Below are 15048 nucleotides of genomic sequence, written 5' to 3'. Positions count from 1 at the left end.
CTTACTGAGTCCTCAGTTCTCCCTATGTGTAGGGAAATCTGTCATGAAAAAATGTTGTCAACTGTGTTGATCTAGGTTGTTATCCAAACAGATGACAACCAAATGCATAAGATTCCAACTCCAGTAGAGTGCTAAAGCAGAATGACTCCATCACACGCACAAGAGTAACATGTGGACGAAGATAATTTGTGTCAGAGATGACAACAGTCCCTCATTCCTCCCGTTACTCATTTGTTCCTCCATAAAGAAAATTACTGGAGACTCCGGTTTCACCGCTGGACTGAAATGTCCAGTCCTGAGAAAGTATTTGTAGAGGGCATGTTTGACCTCTTTGAAGAGCAGATGCTCCCAATGTTCAGCTACTTCTCCAGAAGGTCACAAGCAGAGATTGACTGAAAGAATCCATATTATAGTATCAGCCTAATGAGGAACTTACTTTTCTCCACAGGTCAGCAAGCCAAGACAGTGTATTTTATACCAACAGAGATTGATGATTCAGGGCAAAATATACCAATGCTTGAAAAAGCTCTATGTTTACCAGGCAATATGCACATTGCAGGTTGGAGCTACTAATCATTTGGCTGAGCTATTTCATATACTACCCTGAAGCTCAACAGCTATGTATGTATGTATGTTGCTGGATCAATGAACATCAGCTGAAAGACGTGTACAGATAGTACAATGCAAAATTATCCAGAGGCAGGGTGACACCCTATATACAAGGCAGAATTGTGGGCTCCCAGCCCCATTCATTATGATGAGATCCAGCTGAGTATAAAGGAAAACTATATGAGGATCACTTATGGATCATGTGACAGCAAAACTACTAGACAGAAACAGCAAACTGCACTCGGTCAGCATAGCTGGAGGTTGCTATTAATATTTTGACTGAAGCTTAGGATGTAGAAAGCATAACCCTGAGATGACTAAAGCTGTCATGACAATGATAATTTGAGTTATTGGGAAAATTATGACTTCCTGAATTTTGTGATAGCAGAAACAGATCATAAGGACCCTACAAATTATTTTCCATGCATTCCTGATTTCCAGCAGAGAGAACCATAACTGATGTTACAGGGTTTGTTTTAAAACTGAAGGTGATGGCGATTGATAAAATTTGGGGATGATAATGTGAAGCTTGTTTGATCAAGACAGGACATATTATCGTTCAAGATGTGTGGTCATAAATCATGAAGCATGAATTACTGTGAACATGTAGATGCTGACACATATCTGATAGATTTGTAGCTTGCTCTGCACTGTGGGTGGCAGAACAGAATTTATCCATGATATGAGTGTATCTTCCAAGACTGAGTGAGTTAAAGCCAATGCCACAGAGAGGATTCAATATTCCTACTTCATTCTTGATAAAGCCCTCAGTGAAGGAATGATGGTGACATTTTAGAATATCAGAGGGAAGATCTGAAAACAGTATATGAACTTCAAAAGAACATTGCAGAGACTTCACCTGACTCAGAATAGATTCTTTTTGTCTTCAGGTTTGCAATTTTTGTGACTTAGGGTTGGATTAGGTGATTACTTGAAAAAAGAGCTATGAGCTTCCTGGACAAAACATCAATGTTACATAGACTGCTAGAAATTGTGTGTTACTGTATTATTGGTGCATATCAAGATGAAGTTTCAGAACTTTTATCTATTGAGACCTGAAAATATTTGAGGTGGAGAAATTTTGTGGCCCAGGTAGACAGGGAAAGAAAGCAGATGCTAACCACAGTGTGTGTGTGTGTGTGTGTGTGTGTGTGTGTGTGTGTGTGTGATTTCCCCTATAGTTAAGGCTAAACCAGTCAGGGCATTGGAGAAATGATCCAGAGCTGCTGTGCAGAAAGATAGATTCTAAGAGGATTGTTCTGGCCAAAAAGTTCCTTTTCCAATGAAAGCAGTGATTCAGTGAGCTCATGTCCCTGGAGTTCCCTGACATCAGCAAGTTGCCATCATCAGAACCCCCTTAGCAAATGCTCTCAACAGAACATTCTTTGAATCAGTGGCCAAAGTGGTGTTCCCCTGACAGCCAGAAGACCAGGGTCACCAATCTGATCTGCTTGTAGAAGTCACTCTCTAACTGACTTGCAAACATCAGCAGCTTCATAGCTCTCCATGCAGCAACATTTCCTTTGAAACCTTCAAAACCACTACAAGAACAAACCTGAGAGCTGAGATTGACCTGAATTAATCTTGTGGTGAAAAAATAAATAGAGTGGTGTGCTTCCTCCATCTCTGGTCCACGAAGAGATCAGCAAGCATCTTTAAAAGTGAACATGCAATCCAAAATGAAACCCCAGGAAAGAAATCAGTAGAAACAATTTGTCCTTAGTTAGGAACTCTTTCTTGAATGACTGGAGGACTATTCTGGATGTTGGCTGGTCTATTTATTCAGCTGTGAAGATGCGATATTTAATGGCAGTAGTTGATAGATGAGAGGTGTCATTCAATGTTTCAAAAGATTTTTAATCTAAAAATTAAGAACATAGGCAAACCCAAGAATGAGGTGATATATCTTTTAAATTGATTCTTACTGTATCATAATGTCATGTGTTGGGTTGGTTATTTATTGTGGTGCATTGGTTGTGGCTGTGTATCTTGCCGTGGTATCTTTTTCAAATATAAAAGCTGAAAGACTTCTTCAGTACAATCTACAGCAACAAAAACCTCCAGAAAAGTGGCTGGAGACTCAGTGGTGGAGAATTTGCCTGCCCAACATGTACAAGGCCCCAGACTCTAGCCTCAGCAACACAAACAACATCAATAACAACAAGCCAACAACAAATGAACCATACAAACTACACAGCATTGGGCTGTAGAGAGAGACAGTTTGCTGTTACAGAAACGGTAGTTAACACCTCGGGTACCTATTACTGCCATGAGATCCAAAACACACAAAGATAATAATCAAAATATGTTTCTGAATACAATTTAATGTTTGTTATAATATTAACCGACAAGTAATATACAAATTTGGTAGATACCAGGGAAATCAATACATGTTCTTCTCTTTCCTTCCCTCTACCAAAAGAATTATGACAAGAGAGAGAGAGAGAGAGAGAGAGAGAGAGAGAGAGAGAGAGAGAGAGAGAACACATCAGCTTTTAGGTTTTCTTGTTTTTGCTTTTGTTTTTTCCATGTTCCTCTGGGTCAGGCCAACCTGAAACTCACTGTACGCTGAGGATGAATTTCTGCTTCCCACATGTCTACCTGTAGAGTTCTGAGATTACAGACACGAGTCACAACCTACCTTACACAGTGCTAGGGATTGAAACAAGGGCTTTGTATATACTAGCTAGGTAAACACTCCACCAACGGTACTACATCCCAACCTGTAAAATGCCACATTTTACAGAACGAAAAAGGAAAGGAAAGGAAAGGAAAGGAAAGGAAAGGAAAGGAAAGGAAAGGAAAGGAAAGGAAAGGAAAGGAAAGGAAAGGAAAGAAAAGAAAAAAGAAAAAAAGAAAAGGCAGGTACATTTCTAGATAGTAGGCAACAACTTTATTACTAACCTGAGACAAGTGTTTGTTTCTTGTTTTATTACCAAAATTGTTGATCCGCAAGGAGAAAAAAAAAATTAAAGCTTAAAATAGCATGAAAAGTGAAGCCAGCTGACAATATTATGGAGAAGGAAGCATCTGGTTTGGACTCAGGAAAAAGCCCACTGTGGTAGAGCCCCCTTCTCGCCACACGCCAAGGGTCACCTTGGGTAAAGGAGAATTGGTTGCCTGGAGGAAGAAAAGTCCCAGGAGCTGTCTTCCTGCAGACTTCCAAGAGAACAGAAAGAAATGCCTGGATTCCAGTCCAGGCTAGATGAAATTAAGGCCTGTTCAGACCAAAGAAACCAAAATAAAGGAGGAGCATACAGCCCATAACAGCCATGGTTATTAGGGATGAGAGGCAACAGTGGTGTATTTCCTGTGCACACTCAGTGCTCCTCCTCCAGCACTTCTCTTTGAGGGAGATCATGTCGTGGTCTGTGCCATGTTCCGGTTTCTACTGGAGTTTACACACTTAGAGAAGAAGAAAAAAAAGTCCTGGTAAGCATTTGTCAATTCAACTGTCCCTCCCAGAACATCTTTATTCAGATGGACAAACCAACATGACATATCAGCTGAGATCATAACGTGCATCCCAAGTGTCATAGAGCACCTGAGCTTGGAATTGTTTCTCACCTTTTAAAAACTGCTAGAAACTGAACTGTCAACTACACATTATACTGGAGTTCTAAAAAAAACACCACATTTCTCCAGTTATGCGGGTATATTATATTGAGTAATAACATTGTAGCAATGTCTGAATGTGAATTCAAGAGAGATGTGTGCAACTTTGAAAACCATGTGGATTCCTTATGGGGTGCGAGCGTGCCCTGAACAGAAGTGAAGGCTATGATTGTTTCTCCAGTGCAGGAACCTCACAGGGTTCCTCTTGTCAATCCCCCTATCTGCAAATAACCAGAGACACCTTACAACACAAAAGCCCATGGGTACTTCATAGGTCCTAGAATCTGCAAGAGTTTGCTAAAGAAAAATATTCCCAAGGCCGAGCAATGAACCTTAAAAGTTATGGTCATGAAAAAAACAAAACAACACCCCTGTACATCTATGACTATTGTAGGGCACACATTCAAACACACATAATATTTGTGTTTATGCAATACAAGCATATTGTATTGCAGTGACCTGTTTAGTTTCCCGGTTAATACAAATATAAAAATCTCCCAGGAAACATTGGAGGCATAAAAAACAAATCTTGAAGGGGAAAGATACTTAGTGGGCATAGCATATAGGCAACACAGTCAGTGATATGCTTTCCACTCATAAACCGGTCTGGGATTCAGGGTTCTTGTCCTATTATCCAATCTGGCTCAGCAAGTTCCCAAGGCTGTGTAGAATAGGTTTGTTTCCCAGCCTAGGCTCACATGTTGTTGGTGGACCAGCCTCTTGTTGTTGCTCACTGTTTCAGACTTGTCCCAAAGTAAACAGTTTCTTCCAATAGGATCTCCCCTTTCCATCACCTGACTGACTTGTTGTCCAAAGGCATGAGCCCAGAGTAATAGGAACTGTCTATAACTAGGATCCAAAGGAACCATTTTCTCCCCAGAATGTGATTGTGCCAGGGCTATTTTGAGTAAGAAAAGGCTGACTAATTGAAGGGCAAAAGCTTGCATGGATTATCTCACACTGAGTTCATGGAAGGGCTGCACCACACAGGACCTTTTCATCCTTCAGCAGATGGACATCAGGATAGCTTCTCCTTCAGGGCTGCTCTGAGGACAACTACAACACTGAGTGCCCTAGACTCTATGGATATCTCCTCCTTGTTCTGGAAACACTGGGTCAAAAAAGACTTCTTTTCTACTTTCTGAACATGGCTTCTGACAGACATACCCAATTTTATACTACCAGAACTGTCTGAAGGTCCTCATTTCTCCCAACCCCCACTGAGGCTGATTTTAACTCTGAGAAAATGATGTTGAAGAACAGTCATGCTGAATGCTACACAGATAAGATAGTGTGAGTACTTTAGATTATCAAGACCCTCAATGGGCTCCTGTAACAGGCCTGGTTTGCTCCACTGCTATGGGAATTCTGCTGGATCCAAGTTCAGCTCCAAGCAACTCAATCTCTCAATGAGTAAAATCCAAGACAAACTACAAGGCAAAACTTCACTGAGTAGAGGTAGCAGGAAATGCAATGGTGGCAGGCAATGAGGAAAACAACCTGGAATGCTTAGAAGACACAGTGAGCCACCTGACCTCCCAGTGGTCCTTCACAATTCACCAAGAGCAGAAAAGGGACATAAACACATGGATTTTATAGAGCAACCTCCTCCTTACCTCCATATACCATATCCCTTACATTTGCTCTAATGATTTTAATGAGAATCAATAGCTTTGTCTCTAGTCAGCTAAAAATCTGACCCTACAACAATTTTTGTGTCCTTTTATTCTTGGATTTTATGTGAGCATGCAGAATAAATGGACTGCTGTATTTGATATTTCATAGGTGCAAGCTAAAACCTCAGAGTGAATTTCTCATTAAATTTGGCCTCTAGAGAGATGCATTTATGCACAATCACACACACACACACACACACACACACATTTGTATATACAAGCACACATATCACAAAATTACCTAGTATTTCACAAACACACAAATTTAATATAAACAAGCTCAGCCAAAGGTGGTCCAAACATACACAAACATACACACAAGACACACAAACATACACACATTATACTGGAGTTCTAAAAAACACCACATTTCCCCAGTTGTGCAGGTATATTTTACTTAGCAATAACATTGTAGCAATGTCTGAATATGAGTTCAAGAGAGATGTAAGCAACCTAGAAACCATGTGGATTCCTTATGGGGTGGGAGCGTGCCCTGAACTGAAGTGAAGGCTATGATGATTTCTCCAGTGCAGGAACCTCACAGGGTTCCTCTTGTCAATCCCTCTATCTGCAAATAACCAGAGACACCATACAACACAAAACCCATGGGTATTTCATAGGTTGCAGTATCTGCAAAACTTTGCTAAATAAAAATATTCACAAGGCCTGGCACTGAACCTTAAAAGTGATGGTCATGAAGAAACAGAAAAACACCCCTGTACATCTATGACTATTGTAGGTCACACCCTCAAACACACATAATATTTGTATTTATGCAATACAAGCATATTGTATTGCAGTGACCTGTTTAGTTTCCCGGTTAATACTAATATAAAAATCTCCCAGGACACTTTGGAGGCATAAAAACAAATCTTGAATGGGAAAGATACTTAGTGGGCATAGCATATAGGCAGCTCAATCAGTGATAGGCTTTCCACTCATAAACCGGTCTGGGATTCAGGGTTCTTGTCCTATTATCCAATCTGGCTCAGCAAGTTCCCAAGGCTGTGTAGAATAGGTTTGTTTCCCAGCCTAGGCTCACATGTTGGTGGTGGACCAGCCTCTTGTTCTTGCTCACTGTTTCAGACTTGTCCCAAAGTAAACAGTTTCTTCCAATAGGATCTCCCCTTTCCATCACCTGACTGACTTGGTGTCCAAAGGTATGAGCCCAGAGTAATAGGAACTGTCTATAACAGGATCCAAAGGAAACATATTCTCCCCAGAATGTGATTGTGTCAGGGCTATTTTGAGTAAGATAGGGCTCACTAGTTGAAGGACAAAAGTTTGCATGGATTATCTCACACTGAGTTCATGGAAGGGCTGCACCATTAGGACCTTTTCATTCTTCAGCAGATGGACATCAGGATAGCTTCTGCTTTCTGAACATGGCTTCTAAAACACATAACCAATTTTATACTACCAGAACTGTCTGAAGGTCCTCATTTCTCCCAACCCCCACTGAGGCTGATTTTAACTCTGAGAAAATGATGTTGAAGAACAGTCCCACTGAATGCTACACAGATAAGATAGTGTGAGTACTTTAGATTATCAAGACCCTCAATGGGCTCCTGTAACAGGCCTGGTTTGCTCCACAGCTATGGGAATTCTGCTGGATGCAAGTTCAGCTCCAAGCAACTCAATCTCTCAATGAGTAAAATCCAAGACAAACTACAAGGCAAAGCTTTACTGAGCAGAGGTAGCAGGAAATGTAATGGTGGCAGGCAATGAGGAAAACAACCTGGAATGCTTAGAAGACACAGTGAGCCACCTGACCTTCCAGTGGTCCTTCACAATTCACCAAGAGCAGAAAAGGGACATAAACACATGGATTTTATACAGCTATGTCCTCCTTACCTATATATACCATATCCCTTACATTTGCTCTAATGATTTCAATGAGAATTAATAGTTTTGTTTCTAGTCAGTTAAAAATTTGACCCTACAACATTTTTTATGTCTTTTTTTCTTGGGTGTTAGGTGAGCATGCAGAATAATTGGACTGCTGTATTTGATATTTCATAGGTGCAAACTAAAACCTCAGAGTGCATTTCTCATTAAATTTGGCCTCTAGAGATACACACAGCTGCACTTATGCACATTCACACACACACACACACATTTGTATATACAAGCACCCATATCACAAACACAAAATACAAGGGTATTACACAAACACACAACTTTAGTATAAACAAGCTCAGGCAAAGGTGGTCAAAACACACATAGACAAACACACACACCATACAAAAGAAACAAAAACATATACAGGACACAATACACACACAGAGACACACAAACTCAAATCAATGAAAATATTACTGTCGCCCAGCACATTTCCTGTTGCATGAGCACCTACTAGGACCTCTAATGTGTATGTGTATAAGGTTCTTAGACTCAGGCAGTCTTTGAGGCCCTCATCTGTAATTAACTCCTTTTCAGAAACTTTTTTCATGCAGATACTTTCTGGTCCTACAAGGAAGTTACAAGCTCGGCACAGATAACCTGGACAACACAATACCAAATTCCCAAGAAAGACATTCCTAAGAAAAGCCTCCAGCAAGCCCCATGTTGACTCTCTCAGTAGCCTTCACTATAACTACACTGGTTCCTTGGTAGCATCAGAGGAAGACAGTGACTTTTGGTCACTACCCAGGAACTTTTCAACCTAATATAGTTCATGTGATATTAAATCTTCCTCAATATCAGTCAGAAGAAAGCTGGTTGAATGACGTGCTGTGACATTTATGAAATGCAGCACTGTGCCAACTATGAGGAGGAAAGTATCCTGAAACAAAGTCATGCCCACGATATAGTTAGCAAAAATCATGTTAGCAGGGGGATGCATGGTAGGATTCTGTGCATGTTCATGATGGAGACAATAAGACAGACCCAAATCCCCCAGGGAGATAATTCTATGCAGGGAAAGTGAAGACATCTAACACTTATTTTTAACATAGCTGTATTGTTTATCAATTTGTTGAAATAAATAAGAGAGGGAGAGCTTCCTGATAGTGGCCAGGAGATGCAAAGACTACTGGACAGAACAAAACAGTAAATGTCACGTTTATTGAGAGACCAAGGCTCAAAGAAGTAATATAGAGAATGACTGGACAATTCAGATGTCATTGAATGGCCTCCCAACATACAAGAGAGAGACACAGGTCGGAAAAACCATGCACACACAAAAAGAAACACATAGACACACAGTCACAGACACACACACAAGCACACACAGAGTTGTTGACATAAAATCATAAGTGAGCAGAAAACAATGAGGTATCTGTTATGGTTCAGGACCAAGATAATTCAGACTATGCAGAGGAGATGTTTCAAGGGAGACCCAACGACTCTGCGATTATTTTAGAGGAATAAAAAGCACTAGAGAAGCCGGGTCATAGTGGCACACTACTTTAATCCCAGCACTTGGAAGGCAGAGGCAGGCAGATTTCAGAGTTCGAGGCCAGCCAGGTCTACAGAGTGAGTTCCAGGACAGCCAGTGTGAACAGAGAAACCCTGTCAGGGGGATGGGGGGGAGGAGGGAAACATCTAACAAAAAGCACTAGAGAACACTCTTCTTGGTAAGAATTGGGGGCATATATTAAGAAATTTTTTCATGAAGCCTCAGAAATCCCACACCAAACCTGAGCCTGTGAGAAGCCTTTCTATCATCTCTGGTCATCCAGACAACTCCAGATTCTAAGGCCCAGGAATGACCACTCCAACAGCACTCAAAGAAAATAGAACTGACAAGCTTCTACTCAGGCTCTCTCAATGTGAACCAAGATATATGAAGCCTGTAGAGACTATTTTGAGATAGAGGGGAAAGGGGTGAATGGAAGTGGCCAAAAGACAGTAATGAAATCCACTTATTTGTCAATTAAACTAGGCTGTCATCCCTGCAAACTATTTCCTACCTAGAATCTCACAAGATCCCTGTAAAGCAAATGTTCTACAGGCCTTTACTTCTTCCTTCAAAGCTCTTGCTATTCTCAACAAAGACTCCAACACAGCACCCTTCAAACTTAAGGCATGTGCTGTTGTGTTGTGATCAACCTATCTCCCTTAGTGATTATAGCAGAGCAGGAACATTTGCATGCCAAACATGCAGTTTCTTGAACCAGGCTACCTCCACCGAGAGCCATATAGATGATCACATAAACAAACACTTGGAGGAGACATAGGTGAGTGCCTGGAGAAGTTGGTGGACTGTGACATTGGATTTTCTATGTTTATGTTTAGACATGAGGGCAATCTGCCTCTGATACACATCATCCTACCTGCTGCTCCTTGGCACTTGAGGCACAGATGTTCTTGCTGGCCTCCTCACAGAACCTCTTTTCTTCCCCATGAGACAATTGCGTTCCAGCCTGCTCCACTAGCAGTTTTCTGTTCTCATTCAGTAATATCCTTACTTTTTCGCTGAGTTGAGTGCACTCACGGAGGAGGTGGTCCTCCTTAATGCTGATCCACAAAGAAAAATTGGTGATTCCCAGCCAGATTCCATTGGCTTTTCACTCCTACAAGTCCCATGAACCCTGCAAGGGCCCTGATCCCCAGAAAGCCCGAGAAGAGTCCCCAATATACATAGCAGAACCAAACAAAGACAAGTCAAATCAAGATACCACCCATATTCCAGAGGATTCCACAACCTTCTGAAAACCCTGTCACCAAGAGTTTTCCCTATACATCACAGAAGATCCTCATGGTAGATTATAGGTCTGTGGTACCATAAAACCTTCATCAAGGGAGGGCTTATCCCCTCTGAGAGAGGTGAGACCACCAAACAGGTGTACACTCTTTCCATTTTTGTCGGGAATCCTAGATCTTTTAATTTGTGGTCAGAACCCTAAAGGTTCAGGGTTCCTGGATATTCCCAGCGTGGTGGAAAAGTTTTCTATGTAGAGGATCTTGAATTTGGAAGAATAAAGTTTGGAGGGTCTTGGACACTCTTCACACTTAGGACAACTGTGTCCAAGAGGTACAAATAAAAGACCCTTGCCTCAGGGCAGGGTTCCTGGATAAAAATAACAGATAGCATAGAACCAGAGTCCTTGCTTTTGTTCAAAGTCCTAAAAGGACAGAAGCATTCCCTGCCTAGTTCTGGGGGTTTCAGTAGTGTCACTGACTCACCTGTAGGAATAGTTATCTTCTATCAGTTCCTTGGAGTACTGCATGGAAACAATTATGGACTGGATCATTTCATTCATATCCAACATTGTCTTCTCATGTTGTGATTTAATGATGTTGAATTCAGTGTTCATCCTGTGTTAGGACATAGCCCAAGAAGCAAATAATCTGCTGAATTCAGGATTCAATAATCATGTGCAAACAGGCTGTATCATGGACTACCCAAACCAAGTACATGCCACATCCTGGCTCATTCAAACTGGGTCCCCTTGGTGCTAATTAAACTTACTATCCTGGACAGAGGACAGCAGAGCCAGGGGACCAAATGGAGCTAGCTGACCTTCAAGAGCTTCCTGGGCAAGCATGAAGGAATAGACTACTTCAATGACAATTTTCCACTACACTGTGCCACAGGCTTGGGTCCAGTAGATATTTGTAATGACTTTCCTCTTATTTTTAAGGCAGGGATTTTCATTCCTTAGGTCCTGTTGTTATTTGATTTCCCAGAGGACACAACTAGTATTTACAGGAGAAAGGCTTTATCACACCTCCTCTCCCAGGTGATTCCTGTGTGACACCAAGGAAACCAGGAGAAAACTTCCCTGATGATCACTTTGGGCCTCTATGGACTCAACACGAATAGGACCTACAAACTGTGCATCACACAAATCCTCAGACCCCATCAAAGGTCCCAGAACCCCAGTCCTGAACAAAACACACACAACTACGTTCACACACACAGACACAATTAGAATGCCAAATAAATCCTGTGAGGTGCCATCTCTCAGAATATAAGGAACAATACAGGCATTGCATTCACACACTGAGAGACAGTAAGTGTGAGCAGGTCCTTCCAACTGTTTACAGCAACAATCAGATTGCAAGCACCCCAAGGTCAAGTACAAAAGAAAATGATAATAAACACACAGCACCTTTTTTATCCAACAATTTAACACCTGTCAGGGCTACTTAATTGAATGATGAGAGATGACACAGTCCATTCATGGAAGGAAATTGGGTTAACAGATGGCACAATACAGTCAACAGGGCATAATTCCTACCTGTAGTTCAAATCCTCATATATGTAAAGTTCCAGGATTCCACCCATTTCCTCTATGTCATTGCTGATCTTCCTCATATCCAATTTCAGTTCTTCTAGTTCATTTATTTTTGATCTCTGCTTAGTGATTTTGGAATTTTGGGTTGAAGTATTTCTAGCAGACCCTGCAGATAGATAAACACAAAAGAATTTGCATACTTGATGGCCTAGGGGCAGGGGAGACTAAGCTATGTTCCTCTTCCTAACCACCATTGTCAGACATATGCCACACTCCCTGTTACAGGACCCGTTGCCTTGAAATCTATAAGCTGCCTCACACATAAAGATGTGGGGAACATTGTCAGGTCATATCAGATGGGATGCAGGGAAATCCTGAAGTTCATAGTGCTTAGCACTATCAAGCCCTAATTAATCATGTGTCTTCAAATCCAAAGTGTCTGAGTCCTCACCACATGACAAGACCAGGGGAGCATCCTTCTCTGTTCTTTTCATCAGAGACTCAAGTTACCGACAGTAATCTGGAAGATGAAGTGCTTCAACTAACTTCCATGAAAAGACACACTGTTATTCTCATAGTACCCACTCCTGGCATTCTTTGCCACTCAAAATGAAATTAAATAGCTCCCAGAAAAGTAGCTGCAGGTTTGTCAATTCCTGCCTCTGTCAAACTAATCATCAGAAATTCTTGACTCTTTGTCTGACATTGACAAAGTCCAAGGCTTCAGCTTCTAAGACCTACTCCTGGAAGGCCCAGCTCAAGCCTACCTCTACCAGGAAGTTCTCCAACTCTGCCCAGGACTCACTGTGCCTTCTCCAGAATGATTTCCTTCTTCCTTTTTCATGAGAAAGGATTCCCTCTTCCTTCTCTGTTGTTCTGATCTCTCCTTCATCGCCATTCTCTTTCTGACATAGCCTGAGCAGCCAGGAAAACATTCCTGCTGGTGAACCCAGAGTAAACAGAAGGGATGAACCACAGGCAGTTGCTGTCACCACAACACAGGTGACAACACAGAAGATTCTAGTTCTTTCCTAAATACAAGAGACTCTCCAGGAAGGCATTACTGATGATGTCACTAGCAACTGCCATGACCTAACAGCTAACTGGTTCTCCCCAGCTTGGTCCTTTTCTGGGGTGCCTCTCCTGGAGCCTCTCACGGTCCTGTGGGATCTCCTTTCAAAGCTGGAGAATTCTAACTACTTCATTAGATGTCATGTGCTTTTGAGGGGGAACGTTGGTTAGGACTCTGTCATGCTTAAGGGATGTTGTTAGCACCCAAATCTCTGGGGACTGTGGATGTAGTAGATGTTTCACAACAATAAATATACCACCTGAGTCAATTCATGTGACATACACTCCAATTTCCCAGGGTTTTCCTGTCTCACAGAGGCAAATATCTTTCTCATATATGTTTAACTGTATAAAACCTCGATAATATTTTCTCTTTTTTTTCCATTTTTATTAGGTATTTAGCTCATTTACATTTCCAATGTTATACCAAAAGTCCCCCATGCCCACCCACCCCCACTCCCCTACCCACCCACTCCCCCTTTTTGGCCCTGGCATTCCCCTGTACTGGGGCATATAAAGTTTGCCTGTCCAAAGGGCCTCTTTTTCTAGTGATGGCCGACTAGGTCATCTTTTGATACATATGCAGCTAGAGTCAAGAGCTCCAGGGTACTGGTTAGTTCATAATGTTGTTCCACCTATAGGGTTGCAGATCCCTTTAGCTCATTGGGTACTTTCTCTAGCTCCTCCATTGGGAGCCCTGTGATCCATCCATTAGCTGACTGTGAGCATCCACTTCTGTGTTTGCTAGGCCCCGGCATAGTCTCACAAGGGACAGCTTCATCTGGGTCCTTTCGATAAAATCTTGCTAGTGTATGCAATGGTGTCAGCGTTTGGATGCTGATTATGGGGTGGATCCCTGGATATGGCAGTCTCTACATGGACCATCCTTTCATCTCAGCTCCAAACTTTGTCTCTGTAACTCCTTCCATGGGTGTTTTGTTCCCACTTCTAAGGAGGGGCATAGTGTCCACACTTCAGTCTTCATTTTTCTTGAGTTTCATGTGTTTAGGAAATTGTATCTTATATCTTGGGTATTCTAAGTTTCTGGGCTAATATCCACTTACCAGTGAGTACATATTGTGTGAGTTCCTTTGTGAATGTGTTACCTCACTCAGTATGATGTCCTCCAGGTCCATCTGTTTGTCTAGGAATTTCATAAATTCATTCTTTTTAATAGCTGAGTAGTACTCCATTGGGTAAATGTACCGCATTTTCTGTATCCATTCCTCTGTTGAGGGGCATCTGGGTTATTTCCAGCTTCTGGCTATAATAAATAAGGCTGCTATGAACAGAGTGGAGCATGTGTCCTTCTTACCAGTTGGAACATCTTCTGGATATATGCCCAGGAGTGGTATTCTGGGATCCTCCAAGAGTACTATGTCCAATTTTCTAAGGAACTGCCAGACTGATGTCCAGAGTGGTTTTACAAGCTTGCAATCCCACCAACAATGGAGGAGTGTTCCTCTTTCTCCACATCCTTGCCAGCATCTGCTGTCACCAGAATTTTTGATCTTAGCCATTCTGACTGGTATGAAGTAGAATCTCAGGGTTGTTTTGATTTGCATTTCCCTGATGATTAAGGATGCTGAACATTTTTCAAGTGCTTCTCTGCCATTCGGTATTCCTCAGGTGACAATTCTTTGTTTAGCTCTGAGACCCACTTTTTAATGGGGTTATTGGATTTTCTGAAGTCCACCTTCTTGTGTTCTTTATACATATTGGTTATTAGTCCCCTATCTGATTTAGGATAGGTAAAGATCCTTTCCCAATTTGTTGGTGGCCTTTTTGTCTTATTGACGGTGTCTTTTGCTTTACAGAAGCTTTGCAGTTTCATGAGATCCCATTTGTCAATTCTCAATCTTACAGCACAAGCCATTCCTGTTCTATTCAGG

The 15048-nt window shown here is 41.7% G+C and overlaps 1 protein-coding gene and 1 pseudogene across 1 annotated transcript; one reads left to right on the top strand and one right to left on the bottom strand.

The window, feature by feature from the left end:
• On the top strand, positions 1-1140 carry Gm18567 (predicted gene, 18567; annotated as a pseudogene).
• Gm3043 (predicted gene 3043) lies at positions 3914-13020 on the bottom strand. Its single transcript, XM_011244789.1, has 5 exons — positions 12891-13020; positions 12089-12251; positions 11031-11162; positions 10178-10361; positions 3914-4014 (listed from the first exon to the last, which is right to left on the bottom strand). Exons 1-5 carry the CDS (start codon positions 13018-13020, stop codon positions 3967-3969), a joined length of 657 nt encoding a protein of 218 aa, XP_011243091.1. The 3' UTR covers positions 3914-3966.
• Between the last annotated feature and the right edge of the window lie 2028 nt (positions 13021-15048).

This window comes from Mus musculus, chromosome 14, assembly GCF_000001635.26.
Source record: "Mus musculus strain C57BL/6J chromosome 14, GRCm38.p6 C57BL/6J".
Classification (NCBI taxonomy): Eukaryota; Metazoa; Chordata; class Mammalia; order Rodentia; family Muridae; genus Mus; species Mus musculus.
Note: the sequence above shows the minus strand (reverse complement) of the source record. Positions and strands in the feature narration are given on the sequence as shown.